Source organism: Jaculus jaculus, chromosome 19 (genome assembly GCF_020740685.1).
Source record: "Jaculus jaculus isolate mJacJac1 chromosome 19, mJacJac1.mat.Y.cur, whole genome shotgun sequence".
NCBI lineage: Eukaryota > Metazoa > Chordata > Mammalia > Rodentia > Dipodidae > Jaculus > Jaculus jaculus.
Genome location: NC_059120.1, coordinates 5,198,815 through 5,225,555, shown reverse-complemented (window position 1 = coordinate 5,225,555; position 26,741 = coordinate 5,198,815). Strand labels below are relative to the sequence as shown.

Here is a 26,741-nt window from a genome sequence, read left to right as displayed (position 1 = left end):
GTTTCCAGCTCTGCAGTATTTTGAAACCATCAGCATTGTATTATGAGTTGAAAATATACCATGTGTATCTTTTGCCTATACAGTCATAGGGAAAATCAGTGTCACACAACCCTCAAAACTAAGGAAGCAAAAATTATTTGCTTAAATTCGAGTTTTCACTGGGGCGCAAAGAATACCCAAACTTAGAGCACTTACTTGGAATGAAGAGTAAATAATGCATTATTTAGACTTGAAGATGAAATATAGATCCCTAACTTGTGTGAGCATTTCTTGCCTAAATATGAAGCATGGTGGTGAACTTAAAGAATGCGCGGCCCACAGGAGGAACAGAAACACTCAAAGTATATAAGAAAACAATTCCTGTTAGAATAGACAACCCTCATAAATGGAGCCATCATCATACACTTCTTTTCCAGAACACCTGTGGATTTAATGCAGAAATATTGAGAGAGAAATTTCCTTAGAGGACTACACACAAGTAAATATGTGTACTTATGTACTGAATTTATATAATGATGTTGACTATAAATTCCTTGCTTATATGTTTAATATGTGAAATTACTTAAAGATAGGAACATGCTCTTTCAACCCTAACTACATGCATGTTGAGGTTCTAAAAGGCTAAAATCTTGAAGTTACTCTCATTCTAACATTTGCTTCATTCTGTTCTTCATTTGTAATAATTTCAGTGCTGAAATAACAAAAGTGAAATATTCTGAATAGTTTCTTACTATTAAAATGCCAAATGGTTGAAAAACAGGCAACCATCAGATGATTTCAATTTTTAGAATATTAAAGAGAAGTTGGTTTTATATTAAGGAAAAAACTGACAACGTATTCTAGGATTGTTTTTTAAAAGAAAATAAGCCCCAACTCACCACTTCAGCCTCAAATGACAGGGCCACTGTGTGTACTCCTCTGCCACCTGGTGGCCACAAATGGGAAATCGTCACTGTGGGCAGCTTCTTGTTCCTGAAGGACCTTCCCTTTTATAAACTGCTTAATTAAACTTTAGTTTGATGATAGCCCTGTTGCTATGGGAGACACTGTATGGTTTATGTAAATTTTTCATTTCAAAGTTAGATACAATATTAATGGGAGATTTTAAGAAGTTTACAATGATGAATAAGAAAATTACCTTGATCTCCACTAGAGCTCTTCTCTGAGGAGATAAAAGCAGTTTATTAAAGTTTTACTGCACCTTGGGAGGTACGTGGGGTCTGGCATCAAGTCACAAAAGGCTGAGGGACAAATAAAGGCATTATGTGAATGTAGCAAGATGGCGTCTCAGTGTACAACACAGAGAAATGAACTTAGTAGATGTCATTTCTGTCAACACATGTCATTGACGATGTAAAGTGCAACAAATGCAACCTTTGAATAATGATCCTTTGCTAATCATTATGCACTGACGAATCGTTTCATAGTTATATTCAAAAGAATTTGCTGTCATGAGCACACCTAGCATTCAGACTCAGTTTCCAAACATTGAAGGGGAGTTGTGGGCTGATTCTGTAGCTGGGGAAGGAAACATGCATGGTGAGCCAAGAATATCCTCCTATTTGAGATAAGAGCAGGCTCAGAAAGTCTGACATGTCGAAAGTACACCAGGGGCAACATGCAGGGCTTCCTATTGTCTGACTATGGAAGAATATGAACATTGAAACTACTGACAGCAAGGATTCATGTCTCATTGCGTAAAGAATCTGTATAATATGGGCTGGAGAGATGGCTTAGCGGTTAAGCGCTTGCCTGTGAAGCCTAAGGACCCTGGTTCGAGGCTCGGTTCCCCAGGTCCCACGTTAGCCAGATGCACAAGGGGGCGCACGTGTCTGGAGTTTGTCTGCAGTGGCTGGAAGCCCTGGTGCGCCCATTCTCTCTCCCTCCCTCTGTCTTTCTCTCTGTGTCTGTCGCTCTCAAATAAATAAATACAAAATGAACAAAAAATAATATAAAAAAATTAAAGAAAAAGAATCTGTATAATGTGTGTCATGTTTGCTGACGGGACAAACAGAAACTTTCTTTTAAAGTAGAATGCCAGCTGACGCATGGAAAAAGTGTGAAAGATATAGAAAATCACCATTTTACAATGACAGTAGTAACTCAATTCAACAAGAAGTGGATGCTAAAACTGGTTGGTAAAGTTTAATAAGCAATAGTTCATTTACATGTTCTCAAAGCATACTGGGGTTGTGGTGGTGGCCCAGTGGATAAGACTGCATGCCATGCAAGTATAAGTGCTTGAGTTCACACCCTGGGACCCATGTAAAAAGGTGGGTATGGCCATGCATGCCTGTAACCCCAGTCTTGTGGGGGTGCAGAGATGGGAGAATACATGGGTCTTACTGGACAGTCAGTCTGAACAAAATTAGCAGCTCCAGATTCCATGAGAGATGACCTCAAGGAAACACTTCCATGAGGGACAAAGGAGCATGCAGGGCATTCTCTTGCCGCAGCACATGTGGGCACAGAATGTGTGCACCTGCACACACGCCATACACACGCCATACACACATCACATAACATACCATACATAGTGCAGAATCCCATGAATTTCTTATTAGTCATATAAAGAAGACACAGGAGGTTAATTAGAAGTCATTGAAGCCAGGGGACAAGTGGCGGTCCTGCCCCTAAAGGGACACATGGACAAAGCACCTCACTTACGCAGTTGTCTTGCCTCAAATGAATAGCCTGAGTCTAACTATGAACAAACATAAGAAAAGTATAAATTGATGACTACTTTGGGGGGGGGGGTTCAAGTCAGGGGTGACCTAGAATTCACTCTGTACTTTCATAAACTTTTAAATTATTTCAAATTTCCAATGTTAGCAAAGGCAGAAAGAAGTTGCATCTCTACTGAACATTCAGGCTTTTAATTTTGATACTATTTGCTAAGTGTTTATATTATGTTTAGTAGTATACATAATCTAGAAAGGTTTTAAAGTATGTCTGGGGTATATGCAAATACCAGACCATTTATATAGGGGATTTGCATATCCAGATAGCTTGGTATCCACAGAGTTCTGGATCAAATTCCCACAGATATTGAGGGATATCTATTTAAGAAGTATATTTAAGAGTGAAGAGACATGATTATCTCCACTCTCCTCTCAAATGTTTGTATAAATATGATTATATGTATGTATGTGTGTACATATGTATCTATATGTTACATACATATATGCATATATATATATGCATATGTAAATACATGTAGAGTGATCAACTGGGTTACATATATATAAAAGTTGTTTGCATAGTTGTATTTGTTTTATACATTTGAATTTTTTTTAACTTTAAAAAAGCTTACTGTACAAAAGAAATCCTATCCTTCTTAGTCACAAAGTATCTCTTGGAATAACAGAGTATAGAAATTTCAATATTTTGCCAGATACCTTGTTTTTATTATTTTCCTTGGTATTAGGATAAAACAAAATTGAAGGAAGCTTATATATCAGGCTGACTTTTCTTGAAATTGCAGTCATCCTCCTGCCTCTGCCATCCCAGCATTAGAATTATAAGGGCGTGTCACCATGCACAGCTCCAAGTCTTTAAGAGTCTTATGCTCTACCAACTCAGCTGGCTGAGCGGCTCAAAGTCTTTAATAATAATGTTAGCGGGCTGGGGAGATTGATGAGGACTTGAGTACAGATCCCAGAACCCATGTAAAGAGCCGGGGATGGTGGTGGTGTGTATAATCTCAGCACTGGGGAGGCTGAGCTGGGACATTTCCCAGGGTTTGTTGGTTAGCTGTTCTAACTGGCAAACTGCAGCTTGAAAGGATAGACTGTGTTTCAAAATACAAAATACAAAGGTATAGAGCAATTGAGGAAGACACATGTTGACCTCTGGCTTTCACATGTACACATGTGGGCTTACATCCACACAAGCATGTGAACACACATGCACACAGCAAACACAAACAGCAGCAATAATGTTGTGAGTAGGCGAGCACTGTGGCCATGGGCACCTTGTCCTGTTCTAGAGAGCACACAGTAGCTGTTCACTGAGAATGTGGGGAGTGAGTGAGTGAGTCGTAAAACACACATACAACCGTCTCATTCATTTATAAATTTCAAGTAAACAATTTGTTAGTTGAGAAAGCACTCCCTTTTCTCTTGTATGGTGGAAGTTTTATGTGGTTGTTAGTGCTGGGGACTTTCAATTATCCTTTGGAATAAGGGTAGTAGGTCACCTTTGTGGTATACAAGTGTGTGAAAAGATTAAGCTTTATGGGGAAATGCAGGTCATTGGCCTCTACTCTATGATAGGAACGTCCAAAGAGTCTGGCCTTTCCCTCTCCCTCCCTCCTTAGGGAGTCCTTCCATTGACACTGAAGAAGTTCCTTCCTAGAGAATTAAGATTTCTGGGAAGACTGCCCTTTGACAGACATCCAGAATCCAGATACCTGATGTCAGGACCCCAATGAAAAACCAACACAAGATATCTTCCTTTTACCCCATCAAATATAAAATCACTGCACTTTAAAATCTTGACTAAGTAGATACTGTGTCCAGAAGCCTCGATTATTATTAGAAAAATTTCAGTGTCAGGGGTGGGATCTCTTCCAGTCAGTTGTTGGCTGGGGAGGTAACTGATGACCCCAAAATATTATAGACCATTGCCAAGGCTCTTAGTTGTCCACTAGACCTAGACGATAAGACCCCAGTGCCGAAGACTCCACATGCTTGGGCTGCAGGGTACTGAGAAATCAAGCTGGTTCTGGGCTGGAAGCCTCCTCCCTGTTGACTAGCTGTTATGATGCTGGAAAGAGCTATACCGCCTGTTATAGAAAAAAGTCATCAAAGGTCTTACTCTGCAACGGACCCTGCCAGTTTTACAGATAACTAACCAGGCCAAATGTATCAACTGGTATAATGGTGTCATGTCTATTATGGGGGTAACCAGTTGCCCTCTCATTAGACTTTGGCCTGCTTCATGAGAGGGAATTCATGCCTGGTACTGAAAACCTAACGAAAAGGCTACGGTTTGGAAGTTCATAAGTCCTAGGAGGAAACTACTAATGTTGCCTGGCTAAGTGGATATATTAGTAGAAACTGACACAAAAGACAAAAAATAACATCATAATTTTATTTTTGTCATGACCATCTATAAGCCTTAAAAGGTAGTGTTAAATTAAGCAAATATTACACAAAGCTATTTTTAACAATCAGGTATACTTATGAGTTCTCTTAAATAGAGAGAAATTAAATCATGCTTTCTGAATGGCTAGTACATTAAGCAGATTATAATACTCTTATAAAGAGCAGTGTTGCAGTCGTACACGTACTAGAAATATTCTTGTACCACTTCAGTAATCCTCGGGAAAGATGTTAGCACTGATTCCTAGGTCATCATCATGGTCATTTTCAAGTTCTTTCTGGTTTTCTTCAGTGATGCGCTTGCTACACGCTCCTTCCAGGTGTCTCTCTTTCTTATGAGTACAGGATGGGTCCTTCTTCTCTTTGATCTTGGGATGTGAGTTAGTGGTTTCTCTTTCCATAGCACATTGTAGACAGTTATAAAACCTGTAAGGGATTTAGTAGTTACATGTTTGAGTATTCTGATTGTGAACTACTGGAATATATCCAGAACTTTCATTTGCTTAAGTATTTGAATGTTTAAAATGTAGATTATCGGGCTGGAGGGATGGCTTAGCAGTTAAGGTGTTTGCCTACAAAGCCAAAGGACCCAGGCTCAATTCCCCAGGACCCACATTAGCCAGATGCACAAGGGAGCACATGCATATGGAGTTCATTTGCTGTGGCTGGAGGCCCTGGCATGCCCATTCTCTCCTCTCTCTCTCCCTCCCTCCCCATCCAATAAATAAATAAAAACAAAATTTAAAAAATGTAATTATCCTTTCCTTTGTTTTACTGCCGAGTTTATGACACAATAATAACCCCTGAGAATTTGGTGGAGGCAGCAGCATGCGGTTTGCATTGGCAGTCAACAGGTTCCTCCAGGAAAGCTGCGACTGGCTGTTTTTAGCAAATTTCACTGAGTCTTGCTGTTCTCATATACAAGATTGGGCACTATTACTGCATATTGTTGTGTTATTATTGTGTCAGAGGATTGCAGGTGAGACAGGAAAGCAGCTAGCACTGTGCTTAGGACAGATAGGACTCGTCACAGATAGATGTCAGGCCAGCGAGGGGCCTCCATTCCACATGCCTTAGTCTCTTATCATAGACTCAGAGGACTGAATCTACCTGCCGTATGCAGTCCTGTGCTGGCAGCCTCGGCTGGACTGTGATAATGGACGAGTGGAGCACTGCTGCATAAAGCCCAGTGACTACAGACATAGTGCCCCACCCCAAATCAGAGTGACCCGGAAGCTCAGATGCCCTTGTCATCATGAGCCTCACCCTGCTCTGACATCCGACCACAATGAGACAGAAGAACAACCATTCGACACTTACAGACTGTTTTAATCAGTGCTCCTCTTCCTTCAACTAAATGGGCTAGATCTACACAGAAAGGCTCAGTAACTCTACAACCACCAGCATTCACTGATCCAAACACACATCACCCAACTGTAATGCATATCCACAGGACTGTGCTGTAAGACTACAGATCTCACCACTCTCTACCTTCAAACCGAGCCCTGCATGGAGCATGGAATGGGTAGACAACAAAGAGTTCTTCAAAGAATAAACCAACTTCAAAGACAGCAGTATGGTTAACAAAAGGATAGGCAACATTGATAAGCACTGTTTGAGGCCTTGTTTCATGGTAACAGCTTTTCACGTACTGTGTATTTTGGTATACGTGTATATACCATGTGTCATGTGTGCTGAAGTGTGTGCCCAGTGGATATGTGTGTGGAGGTCACAGGACTCATCTACTTGCTTCCTTGAGATAAGCATCTCTCATAGAACCTAGAGCTGCTGGTTTTAGTCAGACTGACTAGTGAGCCCGACGACTTTCCAGTCTCTGCTGTCCACAGAACTGTTTATGGGTATGCACAGCCCTGTCCAGGGGTCTACACGGGTGCTGAGAATCAGACTCAGGGTGAACCAGGCCTTCATGTTTGCCTGTTGAACTCTCTCCAGCCCTACTGTACTCTGTAACTTTAAACTTGGCTCCCCCACTGATACTATTTCCTCATTTATCTCACTGTTCTTATCTTATGGAGATAAGGTCAGAATTCAGCAGGCCCAGGGACATTTTGCCAGACTATCTGTCTTCATCTGCTGGTCTATGATCTCCTCACCTACCATGGTGGTCTGAATGCAAACGAATGCCCCCAAACACTCAGCTATTTTTGATGAAAGCAAGCAGATTCTTGCTAAGGAGGAGGTCACTAGGGTGAGTCTTCAGTCCAGCCCTGCTAAGTGTATGCAGGGCCAGTTCTGAGCTCTGGCTATGGGCGTTTGCTGGTGTTGGTTTCTCTCCGCTGTGGATGCTGAAGTGAGCAGTTTCTTCGCCATAGTGAAACTTCTGGAATCTGTAAGCTTTAAATAAGCCTTTTCCTCCCATAAGCTGCTTCTGGTCTGCTGTTTGTCCCAGCAAGAAGGTAAGTGCACTCCCCCCCCCCCCTCAGCCTGTCAATGTCCTGTCTGACCGCTTGTACCCATGAAAGCATCTACCTGACTTGGTGATTCTCCTATGTCTTCACGGTTTGCCTTTTCTCTCCAGGACTTGTCATCATCTCCGGGGACCTTAATGATGAAGGTTCTTCTGGTATCCCACACTACTTACTGAAAATGATCCACCAGGATGACTACTCCTTTAGTACATGAATATGAGCATGCCCTGAGTCCTGTGATCATCTTTATCTGATCAAAGATGCAGCACTGATACACAGCTGTCTCTCCTACCAGTCCTCACCCTGCCTGCAAATTAGGGCTGAGTAACCAAATCTCCTCTTCTGGATTATCCTTCATTAATAGAAGATGAAAGATTAAATTGAATTGCCCTTTTATGATCACAGGGAATTAATAGCATGTGTAAAAATGCCTTCTTAGTCACATAAAAAGTGTAATTAAAGAAGAACAAATACCTTAGTTTCATCTTCCATTAAAGAATCTTAACAACCCAAAGCTATGTCTGTCCCTAGGGTATCAGAAAACAACTGGTAAAACAGAACTAAGAAACCTTTCTTGCTGAAAGTTAAGAAGAACTCCAAAGACTAGCTTTCCTCTTGTAAAGTGGATTTTAAAAGTCCTGTGAGAATCTATTCTATTGAGCTAGAAATTTATTTTCCAATTATATGTTCCCTTCATAGCCCAATCCTCAAAGTGTGCTTTCATTGCTCCCACACTAAAGAAAACAAAAGCTCAATATTAAAAAAAAAAAAATCAGTATCCTTAGGCAACTTTTATTTTTCTTCCTCTCTAGGAAAGTCTATCACGCTGTCAGGTAACTTGAACTCAGCTCTCACAGCTATTTTCCAGAGGATAATAGTTACGAAATTCAATCCTTTGTCCTCTACATAAGCGAGAACTTTTAAGACCAATGCTGAGAAAATGAATTGTTTTTTAAAGGTCAGAGAACTGCTTGCAAGAAAACTCTGGAAGTCCTGGGGCTTATGCAATAAGAATACGAGAGGAAATTTAGGCACAATTTCACACATCGTGGGGCTTCACAAATGAAATATCTATTCAGTTAGGGCAAGTGTTTGGGTTTTAACTGACTGGGCACTAGCATTTTAATAATAATAAAAAATTACATACAAGCAAAAGGCCTATGCCAGGTAAAGAAATGCAGGTAGGAAATATCTGTGTGTTTAAGGCCCACAGAGCTGCAAACACAGGTCCATAATGTCATGGCATGAAGAAGATGAGACAGAGCAGGAGTGTGTATAAGACATTGCTCAAACTGAGACCTGCAAGACCTCCCAGCATACGGAGAAAGAATTGGTTAGTTTTTCACTGTTCTGACAAAATACCTAAGCAGAAGCAACTTGGGGAAAGAATGTGTTTATTCTGGCTTACCATTCCAGAGGGTACAGTCATTCATGGTGGGGAAAACATGGCATGAATAGGAAGCCTGGGTCACATCTTCACATCAGCAGGAAGGATGCTCAGAGAGGGAGAGAGCAGCAAGCCCGGCTGTGTTGTAACCATCAAGTCCCTCCCCCAGGGACACACTTCCTCTAGCAAGACTCCACCTCCTAAAGGTTCCACAGCCTTCCCAAACAGTGCCACTTTGCTGGGGATGAAATGTTGAAACACTGGAGGCTATGGGCACATCTCATATCCACATCACAGCAGGGAAGAGGAAGACCCCACAGGGCCAGGGGGTGAGTATGGGCAGCACTGGAAAGGTACAATACAAGAGGATTCACAGGAAGCTAAACACAAAGAGAGATGCAAGGTCGTGGAGCAGATGTTCCTTGTTCCTCGTGCTCTTAGTGAAGTGAACCATTCATGGATTCTGATACATGGTTTAAGTGGTGCACCCCTATTTCTCTGCATGGGCCAAGCTTTCTACCATTTCTGCCTTCAAGGCCAGAGTTCTTCCTGCTTCCTCTGATCATTTCTTCACAGATGGTTTTAATTGCTCCTTCTTCTGAAATCCTCAAGCATTCCGTACCTTGCTTAGGGAACTCCCCACTCCTCTGGGTGGATTATAGTTATGTGCCTAGTGGAAGTCCTAGTCTACAACTATAAAAGCTGCCCCATCGGGATCCATTCTGTTCCTCTCCAATGGCAGTGACTAGCAGTCCTTCACATGTGACAGGCTCTCTATGTTCTCTACCTCTATGTGATAGGACCCTTATGTAAATGCATGATGACCAAACACATAAACACTTCTTCATTCTCCTCCTTCTACATCCTTTAGGACAGAGGACAGGTTATTTGGAAATTTCTGGTGTTCTTGCTGCCAAGAATTAAGTATTATCAAACCTGGGAGAGACTGAGAACTGAGTGAGGCCCATAAAGAAAAGCTGTGGCAAAACAAAGGGTGACAGGAAGAAACTTTGATCAGCCTTCCTTAAGTTACTCACTTAGCAGGGGTGATACCACTCAAAGACTGAAGCTGTGGATCTCTTCACAAGCCAGGGGAAAGCTTCATGAAACTGCGTTTGGCAATGATTTCTTGTGCTAACACCAAAAACACAGTCAACAAGACGGGCGTGGTGGCACACGCCTTTAATCCCAACACTTGGGAGGCAGTGGTAGGAGGATCACTGTGAGTTCAAGGCCACCCTGAGACTACATAGTGAATTCCAGGTCAGCCTGGGCTAAAGTGAGACCCTACCTTGAAAAACCAAAAAAAAAAAAAAAAAAAAAAAAAAACAAACCAAAAAACTAAAAAACCACAGGCAACAAAAGAAAAGAGATGATCTGGGCTTCACATAAATTTAAACCTTTTATGCATTCAAAGACACTACCCAGAGTAAAAGGGAAGCCTCCAGAATGAGGTAGGCATCTGCCAATCCTGTGTCTGATAAGTGATTGATACACAGAATATAGCAAGAACTCCCACATCTTAGGAGCAAACCCCCAAACAAGCCAACCAAAGAGTAGATAATGGACCTGAAGGGACACTTCTCCAAAGACGGTATACACAGCTGATTTGCAGGGATAGATGTGGCCTCACTTCTTACTAGGGAAACATAAGACAAGACAGCTGAGATGCCACACCACACACAACTAGACTGGCCTTTTCCAAAAATCAGGAAGTAAATGTCTATAAGGACATGGACATGACTTCTCACTGCCGGCGGTAATGTGAGATGGGGAGCTGCTATGGAACAGCGTCCCCTCACGAAATTACCACACAACTCTGCAACTTCAGTTCTGAGCACGTCTTCGGGGAGAGCAGGGACTTGAGCAGTACCTTGACACCTATGTTCAAAGCATATTATTCAATTGCTAAAGGTGGAAGCAACTCAGAGATCCACTGACAGATCAACAGACTTGAAAATGTGCTCTACAAATACAAGAAAAATCTTTATCAGCGTGAAATAGGAAAGAAATTATGAGAGCAAGCCTTTAGAACATTTGCTAAGTGAACTAAAGGATAAATAGCATATAGTTCATGTAAACCAAGTGCCTATAGGAGTGAAGTTTACAGAGACAAAATGGAACAGGGCTGGTGGCATATAGAGGAGGGAATCACTTCATTAGGGAGAGTTTCCCTTTAGGATGATGAAAGTGCTCTGGAGAGGGACAACAGTGACAGTTACACGTGATGTGAAGATACTTAATGTACTTAATGCCACTGGTTAAAATGGTGAATTTCATGTTACACATACTTTACCACGGTACAAAAGAATTAAAAAGAAAATCAACCATGGCAAATAGGTTCAATTACTTTGTCTTTCAGATTTCTTTATTCTTAACAATATTATATGCCAATATATTCATCCCTTTATTGTTTTATGTAACATTTTCTTATTACATAGTTGATGAAAAGGACAACATGGTTAATTTCATTCTACTCTCAGTCAAATGGTGGTTCTGTGTGATCCATGTCCTGACCTCTTATTAACAGACACAAAGCAACCTTCCTCTTGTACTTGGTAAGCACATCTATGAGCTCCGCATTTTCCACCTGGAAGCCATTACAGGCGACCTGATCGCACTGTGTCTGGTGGCGGGTGCTGTCTCTTCCAGTCTGTGAACCGGCTGTCTGCAGAGCAGCTGCAGCGCCAGAGCTCAGCCTGTCCCACGCCGGAAACCATGCGCTCTCAGCTGCTCCCAATGATGAGCCTATTCCTGTGGAGAAGCCAGTCTGGGAACTGTTTTCCACAATCACGTTCCTTTTTCTATTAAAACTATTTTACCTTGCCTGGACAAATGGCTTAGCAGTCAAGACACATGCCTGTGAAGCCCAAGGACCCAGGTTCGATTCTCCAGGTGCCACATAAGCCAGAAGCACATAGTGGCGCATGCATCTGGAGTTCATTTGCAGTGGCTGGAAGCCCTGGCACACCCATTCTCTCTCTCACCCTCTCTGTGTCTAATAAATAAATAAATATAAAAAAATTACCTCAACTTTTATTTTCATGTTTCCAGATTATTTCTTGTTGTTGAAATGTTACATACTAGAATTTTTTGAGCTTTTGTCAATTTTCACATAGGTATGTGAGTTGTGAAACTTGTCCTAAATCAAATAATTTTTATCCTTACACATTCATGACTTTTCTCTTTTCAACATCAAAGTGGCTCTTTCTCAGCATTTAGCTGAATATACACGCAGCTGTTCCCCAAGGAGCACCCTAATTTGCTCACACTTTCTGAATTCACATGTAATCTTCTAATCAGTATCTTAAGACACTTTTACCCTTCTTTAATTTTCCCCTGATTTTATGATGAGCATGGCTCGTCTGATAGCGGCATGCATATCATCTTCGTCTCAAAACACATTTTTGAGTCAGTGGATTTAAAGCATAATTTGATTTTGTGTTTGGTGAATGTGGCTCAATTAACTCCGCCAGGTGGATGGTTAGTCGATCTTGGCTATATTTATAACTGTGTTGGAATTCACGGCAGAGACCAACTAATCCGCTACCCTTCTGTCCCTAGCCTTACAGGGTCATGCTCAGACCTGCAGAAAGCTTCTAGAGGGCGTCGCTCAGTGCCCACACACTGTTCCAAAGGCAGATGGAGCAGTCAGATGCTCTTCAGTTGCTAACCTGAAGTCTTCTCACTATGTAAATGTCTGTTCTTTGTGGCCTGGTTTTCATGGTCAGTTTTTGCTGACCAGGATTTGGCTAGAAAATTCAGCCAGAATGCTGCAGGCATCCATTGTTTGTAGTGAATCAGCTTTTCTCTACTGCATCTAAGTTGGTACATATTACATAGCGTCCCTGAGGGGACTGAGCACATAGTCACTTGACTGTGTGAATTCTATGTGAAATGAAGCTCTCAGTTAAAAAGGCCTGGAGGGCGGGGCTGATGTAGGTAGGTAGAGAATTATTCTCCATGGGTGAATAGGGACCTGGGGAGATGGCTCAGTAGTTAAAGGCAATTGCTTGAAAAGTCTCACGGCCAGGATTTGATTCCCCAGAATGCACGCAAACCCAGATGTACAAAGTGGCACATGTATCTAGTTTTGTGTTAAGCCCCTCCTGGCCCCCGTTTACAAATAAATAATTAAATAGCATTTAAAATGAGGGTTATTCTAATCTCAGATATGCAGGGAGGGTCTACGAGGAAGCATGTGTTGGTTAATCAACACCAGTTAGTGACGACTTTTTGAAAGTGTCTCCCTCAAGTTAGAGAGAATACGCATGGAAGACGGGGTGAGGTGGCAGCACCAGAACTCGAACCGTGGACTTGGACTCTGCCCTGGGGACTAGTCCCACCTTTCAGCACGCTATCCTGCTAGTGCTGCACATCCTGTCTCAGTGGCTTCAAAGAAGTCCTAGGATTTTAGAAGAATTATAGAATTTAGAAGAATTTTAGGGAGATATGTGAGTCAAAAAGATTTCTTTGTACTTCATAGACATGGTTTTAAGTCTGATGAGAACATCTTAGCAGAGAGATGCTCCAGCTGCATCTGTCTGAGAGTAGCAATGTGCCTATTACAGTGGTGTTGAGGAAGAACGTGGCCATCAAGATAGAGAACAAAAGGAATAAAGTGATATTTATGCTACATGACTGGATGTACAGTGGTCACAGGGGTGGAGAGAATAAAAAGAAAATTATAAATGTCAAAATAGCATCACTCCATAACTCTGAAATGTACAACTTGCCTGTAGCAGGATTTTCCCACAAGAAAGGCTACAGAATGTTTACGTTACACATAAACTGTTTTTAGGAAACTGCTGAAAGTACAGAAGGTGAGGTTAAGAACAAGAAAATTAGAAAGTTGTGAACTGAACGTGATCTTCCTTCCTAATAAGTCAGTGGTGGCAAGTCAGTATTTAATTCATGAGGACACCTGGTTGTTGAACTAGGCAGGGATACAAAATAGTATTGGCCTGATATTTTCCAGGCTTTTTTTCTCAAAGGGACAGGGAGGTAATATCTGGTTGTGTCACTGGGGCAGTGTGAAATCTTCCCTTCCACCCATCAGGTCCTACATCCCCTTCATGCTAGTTTCTATTGCCCCATGTCACCAGATGCCATTCTGGGCCTCCCTCTGTGACCCACTGCACCTATGACAGTCTCCCTACTCTCAGCCATGACCTTGGTCACCTCTTCATTCTCCACATAATGCCACAAGTAGACAAGCAGTTGGGATTACAAATTAAATATGGTGTTTAAACAAGGATGTGGTATCCTTACAAAATAACATGGAAACGTGCAATTCACTGTACCTTTCAATTCTCTTCTTGTTTTCCTCCATTTTTTGATTTGCTATATTTAACAGGAAGTCAATATAGTCTTCCGTCACCATCAGTTTTCCTTTATGGCTTAATGGAACTTCCAGGCCATGTGTGCTTCGGACAGCCTACATAGAGAAACCGTGTAGATGTGAAGATTTGTATACCAGAGTCACAGAAGACAACACAAGAGACATCCCAGTTATGTGGATTGCACATAATTTCATTCCATTACAGAACGTAAGCCCACGATTTGATATAATTTAGCTGAATCAGCTGAGTCCAAGGGAATTGAATAGTTTGCCATGATATACGGTTACTTCTGAAGAAAGGCATTCAACACACTGTTTTTCAGCAGCGGGTACTATCAGGGAATTCAATAATGTTTTACAGTTTCAATGTCACTGTGGCTTAGAATGCTTAAGTACAATTTAAGGAAGAGAAATAAGTGAAACATCAACCAAAGCCGCAGGAGTGAATCAGCCTTTGTCCATGGCGCTGCTGGGCTGAGGATGGTTGTAGGAGTAAGCCCTGCTTCCTCTACCAGCCACAGGCTGCCACCTTAATGCCCCAGGCAGTGACCCTGCCGATGAGATCGTCAACGCACTCCCAGCCCAGCCAGATGCTGGGAGAGGTTCAGGAAGCAGCAGCAAACACTACCCAAAATCTTATCAAAGAATAAAAACTCATTCACTGGATCTTCAATGAGTATCTGAATATTCAAGATGCCTGGAAAGTGCGGATGACCCAAGAGAAAAACAACATGGCTTTGCCATAAAGAACTCCCACTTTAGAATGGGAAATTAACACATGAACAAAAAACCTGTGACACCATCTGGGCATTATGACAAGAAACGTGCACATTGGCAATGCTAAAATGTGGATGAGGAACAGCTGGTGAAGACTCAGGACACAGCTCTTTGGGAAAAGGCCCTGTTTGAGAAAGAATGTTCAAGTGCAATTTCCCCAGGGGAGAAAGCAAGGAGAGGCATTTCAGACAGAGGGGTAAAATGTGGGTATACACAGACACAGAATGGCAAGGCGTATTTGGGAACAGACCAGTATCTTCATGACTAGATCACACTTATATAGATGTATGCAAAGGTTTGGGTGAAGTCTTGAATAGCAGGAGACATCTTTGAGACCCTGACTCTTGGAAAGGGGAGTTCTGACTGCACAAGAAGCCCCAAGAGGAAGAGCTGTTGGGAGACAGTTGTGGAAGCAGGGGAGGTTGATAAAGGCAGAAGCAGGGGCTGTGGAGGAGGCCTAGAGGTGGCGTCAGGTGCACAGGAAGAAATCATAGTGTGACTGTGATTAAGTGCATATAAGGCCAGAGGTGATGATGGTGAGGAAGTATCTGCTTCCCGTAGTCAGCAGACACAGTGAAGACCGAACTTCCATGGTCAGCAGATGCAGTGAGGACTGCACTTCCAAGGTCAGCAGATGCAGTGAAGACTGGACTTCCATGGTCAGAGACACAGTGAAGACCAAACTTCCATGGTCAGTAGATGCAGCAAGGACTGAATTTCCCGTGGTCAGCAGACTTAGTGAGGACCAAACTTCCCGTGGTCAGTACACGTAGTGAAGACTGAACTTCTTATGGTCAGCTGATGCAGTGAGGACTGAACTTCCCATGGTCAGCAGATGCAATGAGGACCAAACTCCCTGTGGTCAGCAAACGCAGTGAGAACTGGACCTCCTGTGGTCAGCAGATGCAGTGAGGATTGAACTTCCCATGATGAGCAGATGCAGTGAGGACTGATCTTCCTATGATGAGCAGATGCAGTGAGGACTGATCTTCCCATGATGAGCAGATGCAGTGAGGACTGAACTTCATGTGATGAGCAGATGCAGTGAGGACTGATCTTCCTATGATGAGCAGATGCAGTGAGGACTGATCTTCCCATGATGAGCAGATGCAGTGAGGACTGAACTTCACATGATGAGCAGATGCAGTGAGGACTGATCTTCCTATGATGAGCAGATGCAGTGAGGACTGAACTTCCCATGGTGAGCAGATGCAGTGAGGACTGATCTTCCTATGATGAACAGATGCAGTGAGGACTGAACTTCCCATGATGAGCAGGTGCAGTGAGGAATGAACTTCCCGTGGTGAGCAGATGCAGTGAGGACTGGGCTTCCTGTGGTCAGCAGATGCAGTGGGGACTGAACTTCTCATGTTGAGCAGATGCAGCGAGGACTGGACTTCCTGTGGTCAGCATACACAGTGAGGATGGACCTCCCGTGGTCAGCAGATGCAGTGAGGACTGGACTTCCTGTGGTCAGCAGATACAGTGAGAAATGAACTTCCCATGGTCAACAGACACAGTGAAAACTGGACTTCCTAGGGTCAGCAGATGCAGTGAGGACCAAACTTCCCATGATGAGCAGATACAGTGATGATTGGACTTCCCATTGTCAACAGTGAGGACTGAACTTCCCATGGTCAGCAGATGCAGTGAGGAGTGCTTCCTATGGTCAGCAATAAGGACTGAACTTCCAGTGGTCAGATGCACTTAACTTTGCATTAACCAGAACAAAGCACCCAAACAAAAGCAGCTGGTGGGGAGAAAGGGTTTACTTTGGCTTATAGTCTGAAGTGGACCATTCATGATGGCAGGGAAAGTAATGTAGAGCAGAGGCTGGATATCGTCTCTGCCACAGCTTATGGGAAAAAAGCAGCAGGAGAATGAGCCAAGCTCTCGCAAGCAGGAGCTGGCTACAACACCCCAAAGCCTGCTCCCCAAAGTTCCACCTGCCAAACTGCCACCAGCTGGGGACCAAACATTCAGAACATAGGAGTTTAAGAGAGACATCTAGAGCCTTGAAGACCATTCAGACCAAGGTCAAAGACCTGCTTTTGCAGAGAAGCACCTTACCAGCATAATCTTCCCTCGCCTTCCCACTGTGATGCCAGAGTTCCTGAAGCCAGAATCAATTGCCACAGAATGCTATAAGAAAAACAACCTGTTAAATTCTGGTATGCCAACTGTGATCCTTGGTTCAGTCCCAAGCAAGGCAGAAACACATGCAATCCCAAAGCCTGTTAAGGATTTTTGACTATATGATCTATGCTTTAATGTCCTACTAACATTCTTACTGGGTATGCCAGAACAGCATTTCACTGAGGAAGGACTAAACTACAATTCAGTGAAAAAGGTATCTTGCTGATGACTGCTTACATACAGCACAAGAGCCAAGCCCACCCTTCCTCTAGCCATGTTACTTAAGTAAGAACACAGTCTCTCAGTGTCCCTGCTAATTCCACAGAGAACTATTGAGAAGACATGAGCCAGGTGTTGGCTGGTTTTGTAGATAAAGCACTTGCTGAGCAAGTATGAGGACCAGAGTTGGATCACCAGGACCAACATAAACTTTATAGATGAATAATTACACTGTCATTTATCTCTACATGTAAACTAACAAAAGGTATCAAAGTGAACAGAGGGAAGTAGGGACTCACAATTAACAGATGCTTACCCAATACTCATTTAAATGAGAAAAAAAAATTCTTGAAAACATTTAACAAAGTTCCATTTTCTCTTAAAGCTCACCAAGCACAAACAAACCACAGTGTTAATGAAACATTTACAACTAAGCAATTAAGGCTGAGAACAGGAACCACATTTGGATGTTATGTTTTGCTGGTGAATACTAGGTGTTGCTTTTTTCCTCATACTAACTAAGCAAATGGATCAAGTGGGTGAAAAAAAATAAATAAAGAGCAAACAACATAGAAGCTGGAGAGATGTCTCAGCAGGTAAAGTTGCTTGTCCTACAAGCCTGCTGACCTGAGTCTGATTCCCAGCACCCACATGAAGCTGGACTGAAAGTGGTACATGTGTCTATGATCCCATATGCCAAGGAAAGGACAGGCAGAGTCAGGAGAATCGTGAGGTTTGTGGGCCAGCTAGACTAGCCTTTCCAATGGCAAAACAAGAGAGCCTGTCTCAAAGAAGGTGAAAGGAGAGGACTGACCCTTTGAAGTTGTCCTCTGACCTTCACATGTATGCCATGACACGTACACACACACACACACACACACACACACACACACACACACACAAACTTAAAAGATGAGCTAAGTAAACTAACATCAAAAATAGCTGGGCGTGATGGCACACACCTTTAATCCTATCACTCAGGAGGCAGAGGTAGGAAGATCACTTTGAGTTTGAGGCCACCCTGAGACTACATATGAATTCCAGGTCAGTCTGGGCCAGAGCAAGATCCTACTTTAAACCACCCTCCCCCCCCAAAAAAAAAACTTTATAGGTGATTTAACATCTAGCATTAAATCTACCCACATATCTGCAGGGTAAAGCTCACATTCTGAGACTCACCAGAGTCTGCGCATCCTGCAGCTGCCGACATTGCACGTGGAGAACAAATGGTTCAAATTTTAAAACAGCATCCCCACTGGCTTTCTCCAGCGCCACCATCTGAGGGAGAGAAAGTGGTGACATCAGAAACAGCTTTCATCCTGTCATTTGGTGACCCTTTACCTCCTGCAGACCATTAACTTCTTCCTAAAAACTTTCACTCACTCAACATACAGTCTTTAATACCCATTTCCTTGGATTCCTTGGTCCCCATCCCCCAACTTTACTATGTACTTTTCTTAAAAGATTGATTTCCAATTCTCCCACAAACATAAACTTCCTTGCCATCTTTCTAACTATTACTGAAACCTGAAAGTAAATAATTATTTTATTGTATTCCATAACAGGTTTTTTTTAAAGGAATGTGGTACATAAAGCCTCTACCCAGATTGTTTGAAGTGTTGTGATGTTAGATTGAGACAGGCATATGCATTGTGGGAGAAGGATGCAAGCCAGGGCTGATGCCTCCTGTTTTCCCTAGAAAAACTTTGTGCTGAGTACAGGATGGGCTCCTAAGCTCACAAATCTTGCTGTTAAAGAACTCAGAGAACAAGGGCACATTTCCCTTCTCTCTGCATTGGGCACACGTAGACTTCCTAGTGAAAATCAAGAGCTGCTGAGCTATATTGCAGAACCCATGGGCAAAGATCAGGTCCCTTTACTGTAAAGTACGTCCAGAACAATCAGCCACATGTCCTCATCACTTGCATTATGGACCTGCCCCTGGGGCCTGACACAGGGCAAGACTGTGGACTGTCTCTCAAGGGACTTGGTGTTACATTCTGCTCTCCTGCTGTAAATAATCACATCACTGCTGGAGCCTAGTGTGTGAGACCTTAGCAAGCTCCAGTCATGCACTGGCCTGTTTCCTGCATGGCACCTGTCTTTTCATCTTGGCTGCCCTCATGTTACATCCTGTGGCACAGCCTGACCACCTGGTAAAAGGCTAGCAGTGCCCATGCGAGAACATATGCAGGGCAGTTATTATGACCTGGCATAGGACATTTCTGGACAGCCCCTTCCTCCCCTTCACACTACAGATTATAACCCTGTCACTTACCACTCTCCCTATCAAGCAGAAGCCTCAAGTGGCTATGTGGTATCAAGGAAACATGTGCTACACACCCAATCCATGTAGGACAACATCATTCTCTGGGATGGATCTATGAATCTTGTGAAAAAGACGTCTACTACTGGCAGCTCTCCTGGCCCTGATCCTCTGCCACAGGAGTGAGAGCAAGCTCGCAGAGCTAGCTCCTGCAGATGCAGAGAGGGGCGCTCCGCAGACCATGCCTCACTCATCCTGACCTCTTGTCCCTTCTACTTCAAAAAATAATTCTCCCTGCATAAGGTGGAATCAAATTTTCAAAATCACTAGGAATGAAAGCGTCCAGATGATACACACATCCACAGACACATCTAAACACTTCAGTTTTAGAAACTAAATAACCAAGCACAGACATAAAGATTTTCCAGAAGCAGTCCAGATAAACATAAACTTCATTAAGACTGTGAAGCTGATAAGGCACAGACAGGACCAGTCCATATCTTCTTTTACAATTTGGATCCCATGTGTCTGACATCCCTGAACTTTCTGCCTAAAAGGATGTTGAGCTGCAGAGTAAAATGTGTGTATATACATCCACACGTTTATCGCCTACAACTCAGTTAAAGCCATTGCAATGAAGGATGTTTTCTTTTTAGACTGCATAATCTTTAGCCATCATAATTACACACATAAATCACCTGAAATCTCCTATTTTTTCCCATATATATTTAGTCACTGGGAATTTATTGTTAAAATTTGAACATAAAAACTTACCATATCATTTTTTCCACAAGGTTTGTGTGTGACTAGTAGCCAAGAACAATTTTGTTTCTGAACTTCAAAACCACCTGAGCTCTAAAATAACAAATACGTTGATATAACTATGTAATATTTACAAAATAGTAAGTCCAATGCATTGCATAATAGTATAGACTTTCTTAATGTAAAGTGTCACTGAAAATAATACAATATATTTAGGTATCAAGTTAACCTAGAACAAAAATAAACTCGAAATATTTTGATGGTAAAAAGGCTAGCAGTGCCCATGCGAGAACATATGCAGGGCAGTTATTATGACCTGGCATAGGACATTTCTGGACAGCCCCTTCCTCCCCTTCACACTACAGATTATAACCCTGTCACTTACCACTCTCCCTATCAAGCAGAAGCCTCAAGTGGCTATGTGGTATCAAGGAAACATGTGCTACACACCCAATCCATGTAGGACAACATCATTCTCTGGGATGGATCTATGAATCTTGTGAAAAAGACGTCTACTACTGGCAGCTCTCCTGGCCCTGATCCTCTGCCACAGGAGTGAGAGCAAGCTCGCAGTGTAGTGTGGTTTTTTTATTCGAATGGTAAAAGGGCTCAAATATTTTTCTGAAACGTGGTCCTGTCTTTTGCTTTGTGCAGCTTGGGATGGATTCCCAAGGCAAGCATCCTCATGAAACAGGAAGGGGCTGGGTTTGTGAAATTTCCCAAACTCATAAAGTCAATAATCCCAAGAGGTGGTATGCTCCTTCCTCCACTCTACACCACAGAAAACACCGAGTGGGGCACCAGGAGGCGGGGGCCGCCGCGGCGCGTGCGAGGGAGCGGGGCCTGCGGCTCAGTCCTCCGCGGTTCGGAATACAAGGCCCGGCCACGCGGGCCGCCAACACAGCCTCGCCGTCATCGGGGCGTCGGGAAGGCACAGATACCCTCTTTATTGTACGAGACTCAGCTGCCCCGGGAGCGGGGTCCCCGGAGAGGCCGGAAGCGGAAGCGGCGGCGCGCAGGGTCTCACCCCGTCCACGAGGACGATGCGGCCCGCGCAGGAGCTGGTGGTGAAGAACCGCTCGCGCGAGTTCAGCAGCCGCACGACCTCCGCCGCGTCCTCGTCCACGCTGCCCTTCCGGCTGAGGTCCGCTTTGCTCAGGCTCTGCGCCTTCCATCTGCGGAACGCTGCGCTGGGGTCCATGGGCTCGGCGCTCCCAGTCAGGTCTCTCCGCCGCGGCGCACGCCTCGCCTCTCGCTGGGCGCGGCCATCTTGCCGCGACGGTGGCCTGAAGCGGTCAAAACTTACTGCGCAGCGCGACGGCGTGATTCTGAGGTCCGCCCTTCAGGCGGGAGGAGGCGCCCGCAGAAAGGTGGAGCCTATCAAGTCGGAGGAGGCTGGTCCGCCCGCTCCCGCGTAGAACTTTGAGGTGGCAGGGCAGGTTTTGATTCTCTGCCGAGGCGGGTAAGTGGTTTTCTGTGTACCCCTAGCTGCTGAGCTGGCGAACGAATTGGGCATCGCTGAATTCGGGCTGCGCTCTGTTGCTGCCCCGTCTGTCCCCACCGCTGGGACTAACCAACGCGGCTGGAGACCCAGGTCATCTGTCTCCAGGGCTGCAAACTCCTGGCTCTGAGTGTCCTGCGGAGCTTCCTCTGGACTGTCCCTGCCCCGATGCTGGCCTGGGGACCGCCGCTTCAGCCCACCAGGTCCACTTAGGGCGTGTGCCCGGCTCAGCAGTGGCTTGCCCACACACTGACCTCCTAGCCTCCAGCGGGTCTACAGCCAAGGGTTGCCGGATTCCCATAACCTCTGCCCACCAACATAGAATAGATTTTTTTAAATGGCCAATTAACGCATGCTGTACATGTCCAGATTCCAGAGGAGACTCACTGGCAGGTCAGGTGACCAGGGAAGGCGAGTTAATGATTCAACTTTGCAAAGGCCAAGGTCTGCCCGTAGTGGAAATGGCTGTGTGAGCCCCTTGAGGCCACTGTCTTTGATCCTTGAGCTAGAATTCACCACCTAGCCTCACCCACTCTCCTGACATTGGAGGGACTCAGAATTATGTACTAACGCTTCCTCACCCCTTATCACATTGGACACTGAAGCTTAGACCATACAGCATCACACAGCCAGGCAAATTAAGCTGGTCACTTAAATGCTTATTGTTATTTCTGCTTCTGTGTTAGTAACAATGCATATGCTTTCAGGAACCATTCTTGACCAGTGCAGTGCATTTTGTATTAATTCAATTTCTTTCTAAGTTTATATATACATATATATATGCATGTATGTATGTGTATGTGTGTGTGTGTATATATATATATGTATATATATATATATATATACACACATACATATATATATTAGAAATTCTTACATAATTTCACTTCTGTTGTGGTTTCACTTCGGTTTTGTGAATTGACCTGTTCCTTCAAAGTTATTTTCTTTTTTCCATGTTTAAAGTTTAAAATTTAGTGTGCTGGTGGTGTTGGTGGAGGGCCATGTACACCTGCATGTGAATGTTCAGGGGTGCCTGGGTATGAGCACTTGGAAGCTAGAGAACAACCTTGTGCCCCCTTCCTCAGGAATACCATCCACTGTTTTGAAACAGGGCCTCCCATTGGCCTGGATCTCACCAGCTAGGCTACACTAGCTGGCTAGAGAGTGCCAGGGCTCCTCCTGTCTCTGCCTCCCAAGCTGGCACCACTTCACTTGGTGTGGGTGGGTGCTAGGGATTCAAATTTAGGCTCTCATGCCTGCAAGGCTGACAGCCACCTCTTCATTCTATACTGATATATACTTCCAACATTATTCCTAGCCCTTTAAGTTTGATTTAAACTTTAGGGATTCATGCATAGCCTAGAGGAAGAATATAAAATATTATATGTCTGAGATATGTGAAGTATAGTGGCAACCTTTGAGAAGTGAAAAGTGAAACCAAACAAAAATAATACACTCCAAATAACTGCGTGCGTGCGTGCGTGCGTGCGTGTGTGTGTGTGTGTGTGTGTGTTTGATAAGTAGGAAAGCTTGTTTAAACTAGTTAAATTAAAACAAAAGTGGCCAGGTGTGATTGGGTGCACATTAGGGAGGTAGAGGCAGATGTGCCTAGAGTTTGAAGCCACCCTAGATACATGAGTTCCAGGCCAGCCTGGGTTAGAGTGTGAGAGGTTGTCAAAGTGGCAAAAAGTCCTTCCCTGCCCACTGTGAGACCAGAAATAAATTCAGATAAATAACCTAATCTTACTGGTGTGAGAGGTGGGCTGTGCAGGACTCTCCCTTTGTGGTTACAGTTAATCTTCACAAGGATTCTGTGGCAGTTTGAATGTGAGATGTCCCCCGTAGCCTCATGTGTTTGTAAGTAAGCCTCATCATATTCAGTTCCCAGCTGGTGGCAATTTTGGTGATGGAACATTTCTAGAGGAAGTGTGTCACTTGGGGTGGGCCTTGAGGTGTTAACAGCCCAAATTCCTCATGCCAGAACTAGCTCACTGTTTTTGCTACCTCCCAACTCTGTGGCAATGTTTTCCCCTCCATGATGAAGTTTCCCCTAAAAACTGTAAGTCTGAAAGAAACTCTTCCCTCCCTCATGTGGGGTGTTTTGTGAGAAGATAACTTATACACATCCCAAGCTAGGGAGTACTATACCATGAGAGACCTATTAGTTTCTCTAATAAAATTATATCCTTTTTATTTCTATTGCATTTCCTGATTTGTGGCATTTCAAAAGTAACCAAGTCTAAGTAGATTCCTTCACACTACCTGTAGGCTAGTTAAGTTTCATACTTCCAGCTCAATTACTTGTGCTACAATCATGATAAGATTGAGTTCTGAGCCAGGCTTGTTGGTGCATTCTTTCAAGCTCAGCACTTGGGAGGCAGAGATAGAAGGATCACCATGAGCTGAAGGCCACCCTGAGATTACCTGAGATTACATAGTGGATTCCAGGTCAGCCTGAACTAGAGTGAGACCCTACCGTGAAAAATTAAAAAGCCCTCCCCCAAAGATTGAGTTCTGAGAAAATAAAGATAATTCATACCAACATTTCCAAGCATGAGATTTAAAGGATGAGATAACAATAAAAATAAAATTTGCTAGTAATGTTCAAGACATAGGACTTGGGCTCTGGTTCTGCTTCTGTGTGACACTGTCCACATCTCTTGTGATGTTTTCTCATTCATAAAATGAATGGCAATTTTACTTGTACTTCTGCATTAAGTAATTCTTTTAATAACTCTTGTTTTTCCATCTGTTATGAACATAAATGAATGGAGATAAAAGACTGTCATACTTTTTAGAAGTCTGGTTTGGTGGGGGTTTAAGAATTTTCTTAATTGCTATTGGAATATTATGGTATTTCATTGTTTTCCCAACCTTCCCCTCTTTTTTTTTTATTTTTGGGTTTTTGAGGTAAGGTCTCCCTCTATCTAGCCCAGTGATGTAACCCCAGTGCTATGAAGCAGATGAAAACCCTTTAGTTCAGTTCAAAGTCAAGGAGGGCAGGGTGGAGCCTGATCAACTAGAGTTCAAAAGCTCAGAGGGAAGTACAATCAAGAAGATTGGTTGTAGTGAGAGTAGAGAATAGTGCTGGCAAGTTCAAGGTCAGTATAGGAGGACATAGTGGTAGGACTGGGAGAGGCTGAGTGACAAGCCTCCTCCCTCCCTCTGTTGCCTTTCTTTTTCTTCCTACTCAGCCAGTGTCAAAATGTACAGGAAATAAATGGGTTTCATACAAGATATAGATCCTAGTTCAGAGTAATTTTGGTTTTACTATTATTAGTAGTAGTAGTAGTACCCTTTTGAGGATAATAGTGATGCCTGTTGATGGAAAGATGTTTGTTTGAAAGAAATAAATAGAGAATAAATGAGTAGAAAGAAAGCTGGGCGAGGCAGTGCGCGCCCATTGTCCCAGCACCAAGATGGACAACCTGGAGGGGAAAAAAGCTTAGGAAAAAAGAAGGGAGAGAGAAAGGAGTTAGATACCTCACATGGTGTATGTGTGTGTGTGTGTGTAAGAATACAGGATTCATAGGAGTTCTAGTGTTTTCTGTTTAAGCACAGTGTCTTGCATTCATTTTTGTGTGTATGTTTGGGATGTACATGTATGTGTGGGCGTGGAGGGGAGTGTACACTCATACATGTGGAAGCCAGAGGTCAACATAGTGGCTTCTTCAGTGTCTATCCACCTTATTTTTTAAAAATATTTTATTTATTTATTTGAGAGAAGGAGAGAGGAAGAGGCAGATAGGGAGAGAATGAGTGCACCAGGGCCTCCAGCCAGTGCAAATGAACTCAACATATCTGCCACCTTGTGCATCTTGATTACGTGGCTATTGAGGAATCAAACCTGGGTCCTTAGGTTTTACAAGCAAGTGCCTTAACCACTAAGCATCTGTCCACCAGCCCCAAGTTCACCTTTTATTTATTTATTTATTTGAATTTTTTGAGGTAGGGTCTCACTCTAGCTCAGGCTGACCTGGAATTCACTATGTAGTCTCAGGGTAGCCTCAAACTCACGGCGATCCTCCTACCTTTGCCTCCTGAGTGCTGGAATTAAAGGTGTGCACCACCACACCTGGGCCACCTTGTTTTTGAGACAAATTCTCTCACTGAGCCTGGATATTACCAGTTTGGCTAAATGAACTAGCTGGTGAACCCCAAGAATTCCCTCTCTCTGCCTCCCCAGAACTGTGATTACAGATGTATGCTGGCCCTCCCGGCATTTTATGTGTTTTCTACCTCAGCTCTTCATGTTTTCATGACAAGCACTTTACTTACTGAGCCATCACATACACTTAATTTAAAAGTATGTCTAATGAATAATAACCCTTGTTTGGTGTTAATGTTTTGCTCAAAGGGTTATCTAGGCTTGATGTAACATCTGAATCCTTTGTTCACAGGTCCTAGTTTCTGTACTCTGGTATTCAAAATGGCACTTGAAGGATATGATTACTCCAGAAGCTAATGAAAATGCTCTAGGTAGTAGACTAATAATATTTGATTTGATTTATTTCAAAAAAATTTAATAGCCCATAATTAAAATTATGGAGATATGGACAAACCCATTAAATGAGTTTTCTTTTAATATTAACAGTGCTATGACCGAAGGTTTAGCTTAATGTGTGATTTTTTTTAAAATACTATACTCTGTTTAGCTTTTAATGTGTTTTAATTTTTGCCTTTTTATAAAATGAACTACAAGACAAATGTTTGAACCCTGATACTTCTTTTAAACTTAATAATGAAAGGCAAAAGGAAATTGCAGAATTATGTTCAATCTAATCTAAATAAGGTTAGTAAATATGCAGAAAGAATAGC

General features: G+C 43.1%; 2 protein-coding genes across 11 annotated transcripts in view; one reads left to right on the top strand and one right to left on the bottom strand.

Moving 5' to 3' along the window:
- Positions 1-5,080: 5,080 nt before the first annotated feature.
- On the bottom strand, positions 5,081-22,162 carry Tyw3 (tRNA-yW synthesizing protein 3 homolog). 7 transcript variants are annotated; one of them, XM_004653624.2, is made up of 6 exons: positions 21,450-22,136; positions 20,435-20,515; positions 18,574-18,672; positions 17,110-17,181; positions 14,225-14,358; positions 5,081-5,531 (listed from the first exon to the last, which is right to left on the bottom strand). In XM_004653624.2, exons 1-6 carry the CDS (start codon positions 21,621-21,623, stop codon positions 5,315-5,317), a joined length of 777 nt encoding a protein of 258 aa, XP_004653681.2. In that variant the 5' UTR covers positions 21,624-22,136; the 3' UTR covers positions 5,081-5,314. The 7 variants fall into 7 exon arrangements, with proteins under 7 accessions (XP_004653681.2, XP_044994162.1, XP_044994161.1 ...); XM_045138227.1 differs by lacking the exon at positions 21,450-22,136 and adding an exon at positions 20,873-21,423; XM_045138226.1 differs by lacking the exon at positions 21,450-22,136 and adding an exon at positions 21,092-21,423.
- Positions 21,707-26,741, top strand: part of Cryz (crystallin zeta) — a 19,599-nt gene continuing 14,564 nt past the window's right edge. Inside the window, exons 1-2 of one of the 4 annotated variants that reach the window (XM_045138224.1) lie at positions 21,707-21,884; positions 26,324-26,402. The gene's annotated coding sequence lies outside the window, so the exon portion shown is untranslated. The remainder of the gene's footprint in view (positions 21,885-26,323; positions 26,403-26,741) is intronic. The other 3 variants (XM_045138221.1, XM_045138223.1, XM_004653622.2) reach the window with 3 other exon arrangements.

Coding starts and splice junctions, on each gene's coding strand:
- Tyw3 (XM_004653624.2), bottom strand. CDS start 21,623: ATGGACCCCAGCGCAGCGTTCCGCAGATGGAAGGCGCAGAGCCTGAGC. Junction 20,516..21,449: donor GCATCGTCCTCGTGGACGGG/GTGAGACCCTGC, acceptor TTGTTATTTTAG/AGCTCAGGTGGTTTTGAAGT. Junction 17,182..18,573: donor TGCAGGATGCGCAGACTCTG/GTGAGTCTCAGA, acceptor TTTTTCTTATAG/CATTCTGTGGCAATTGATTC.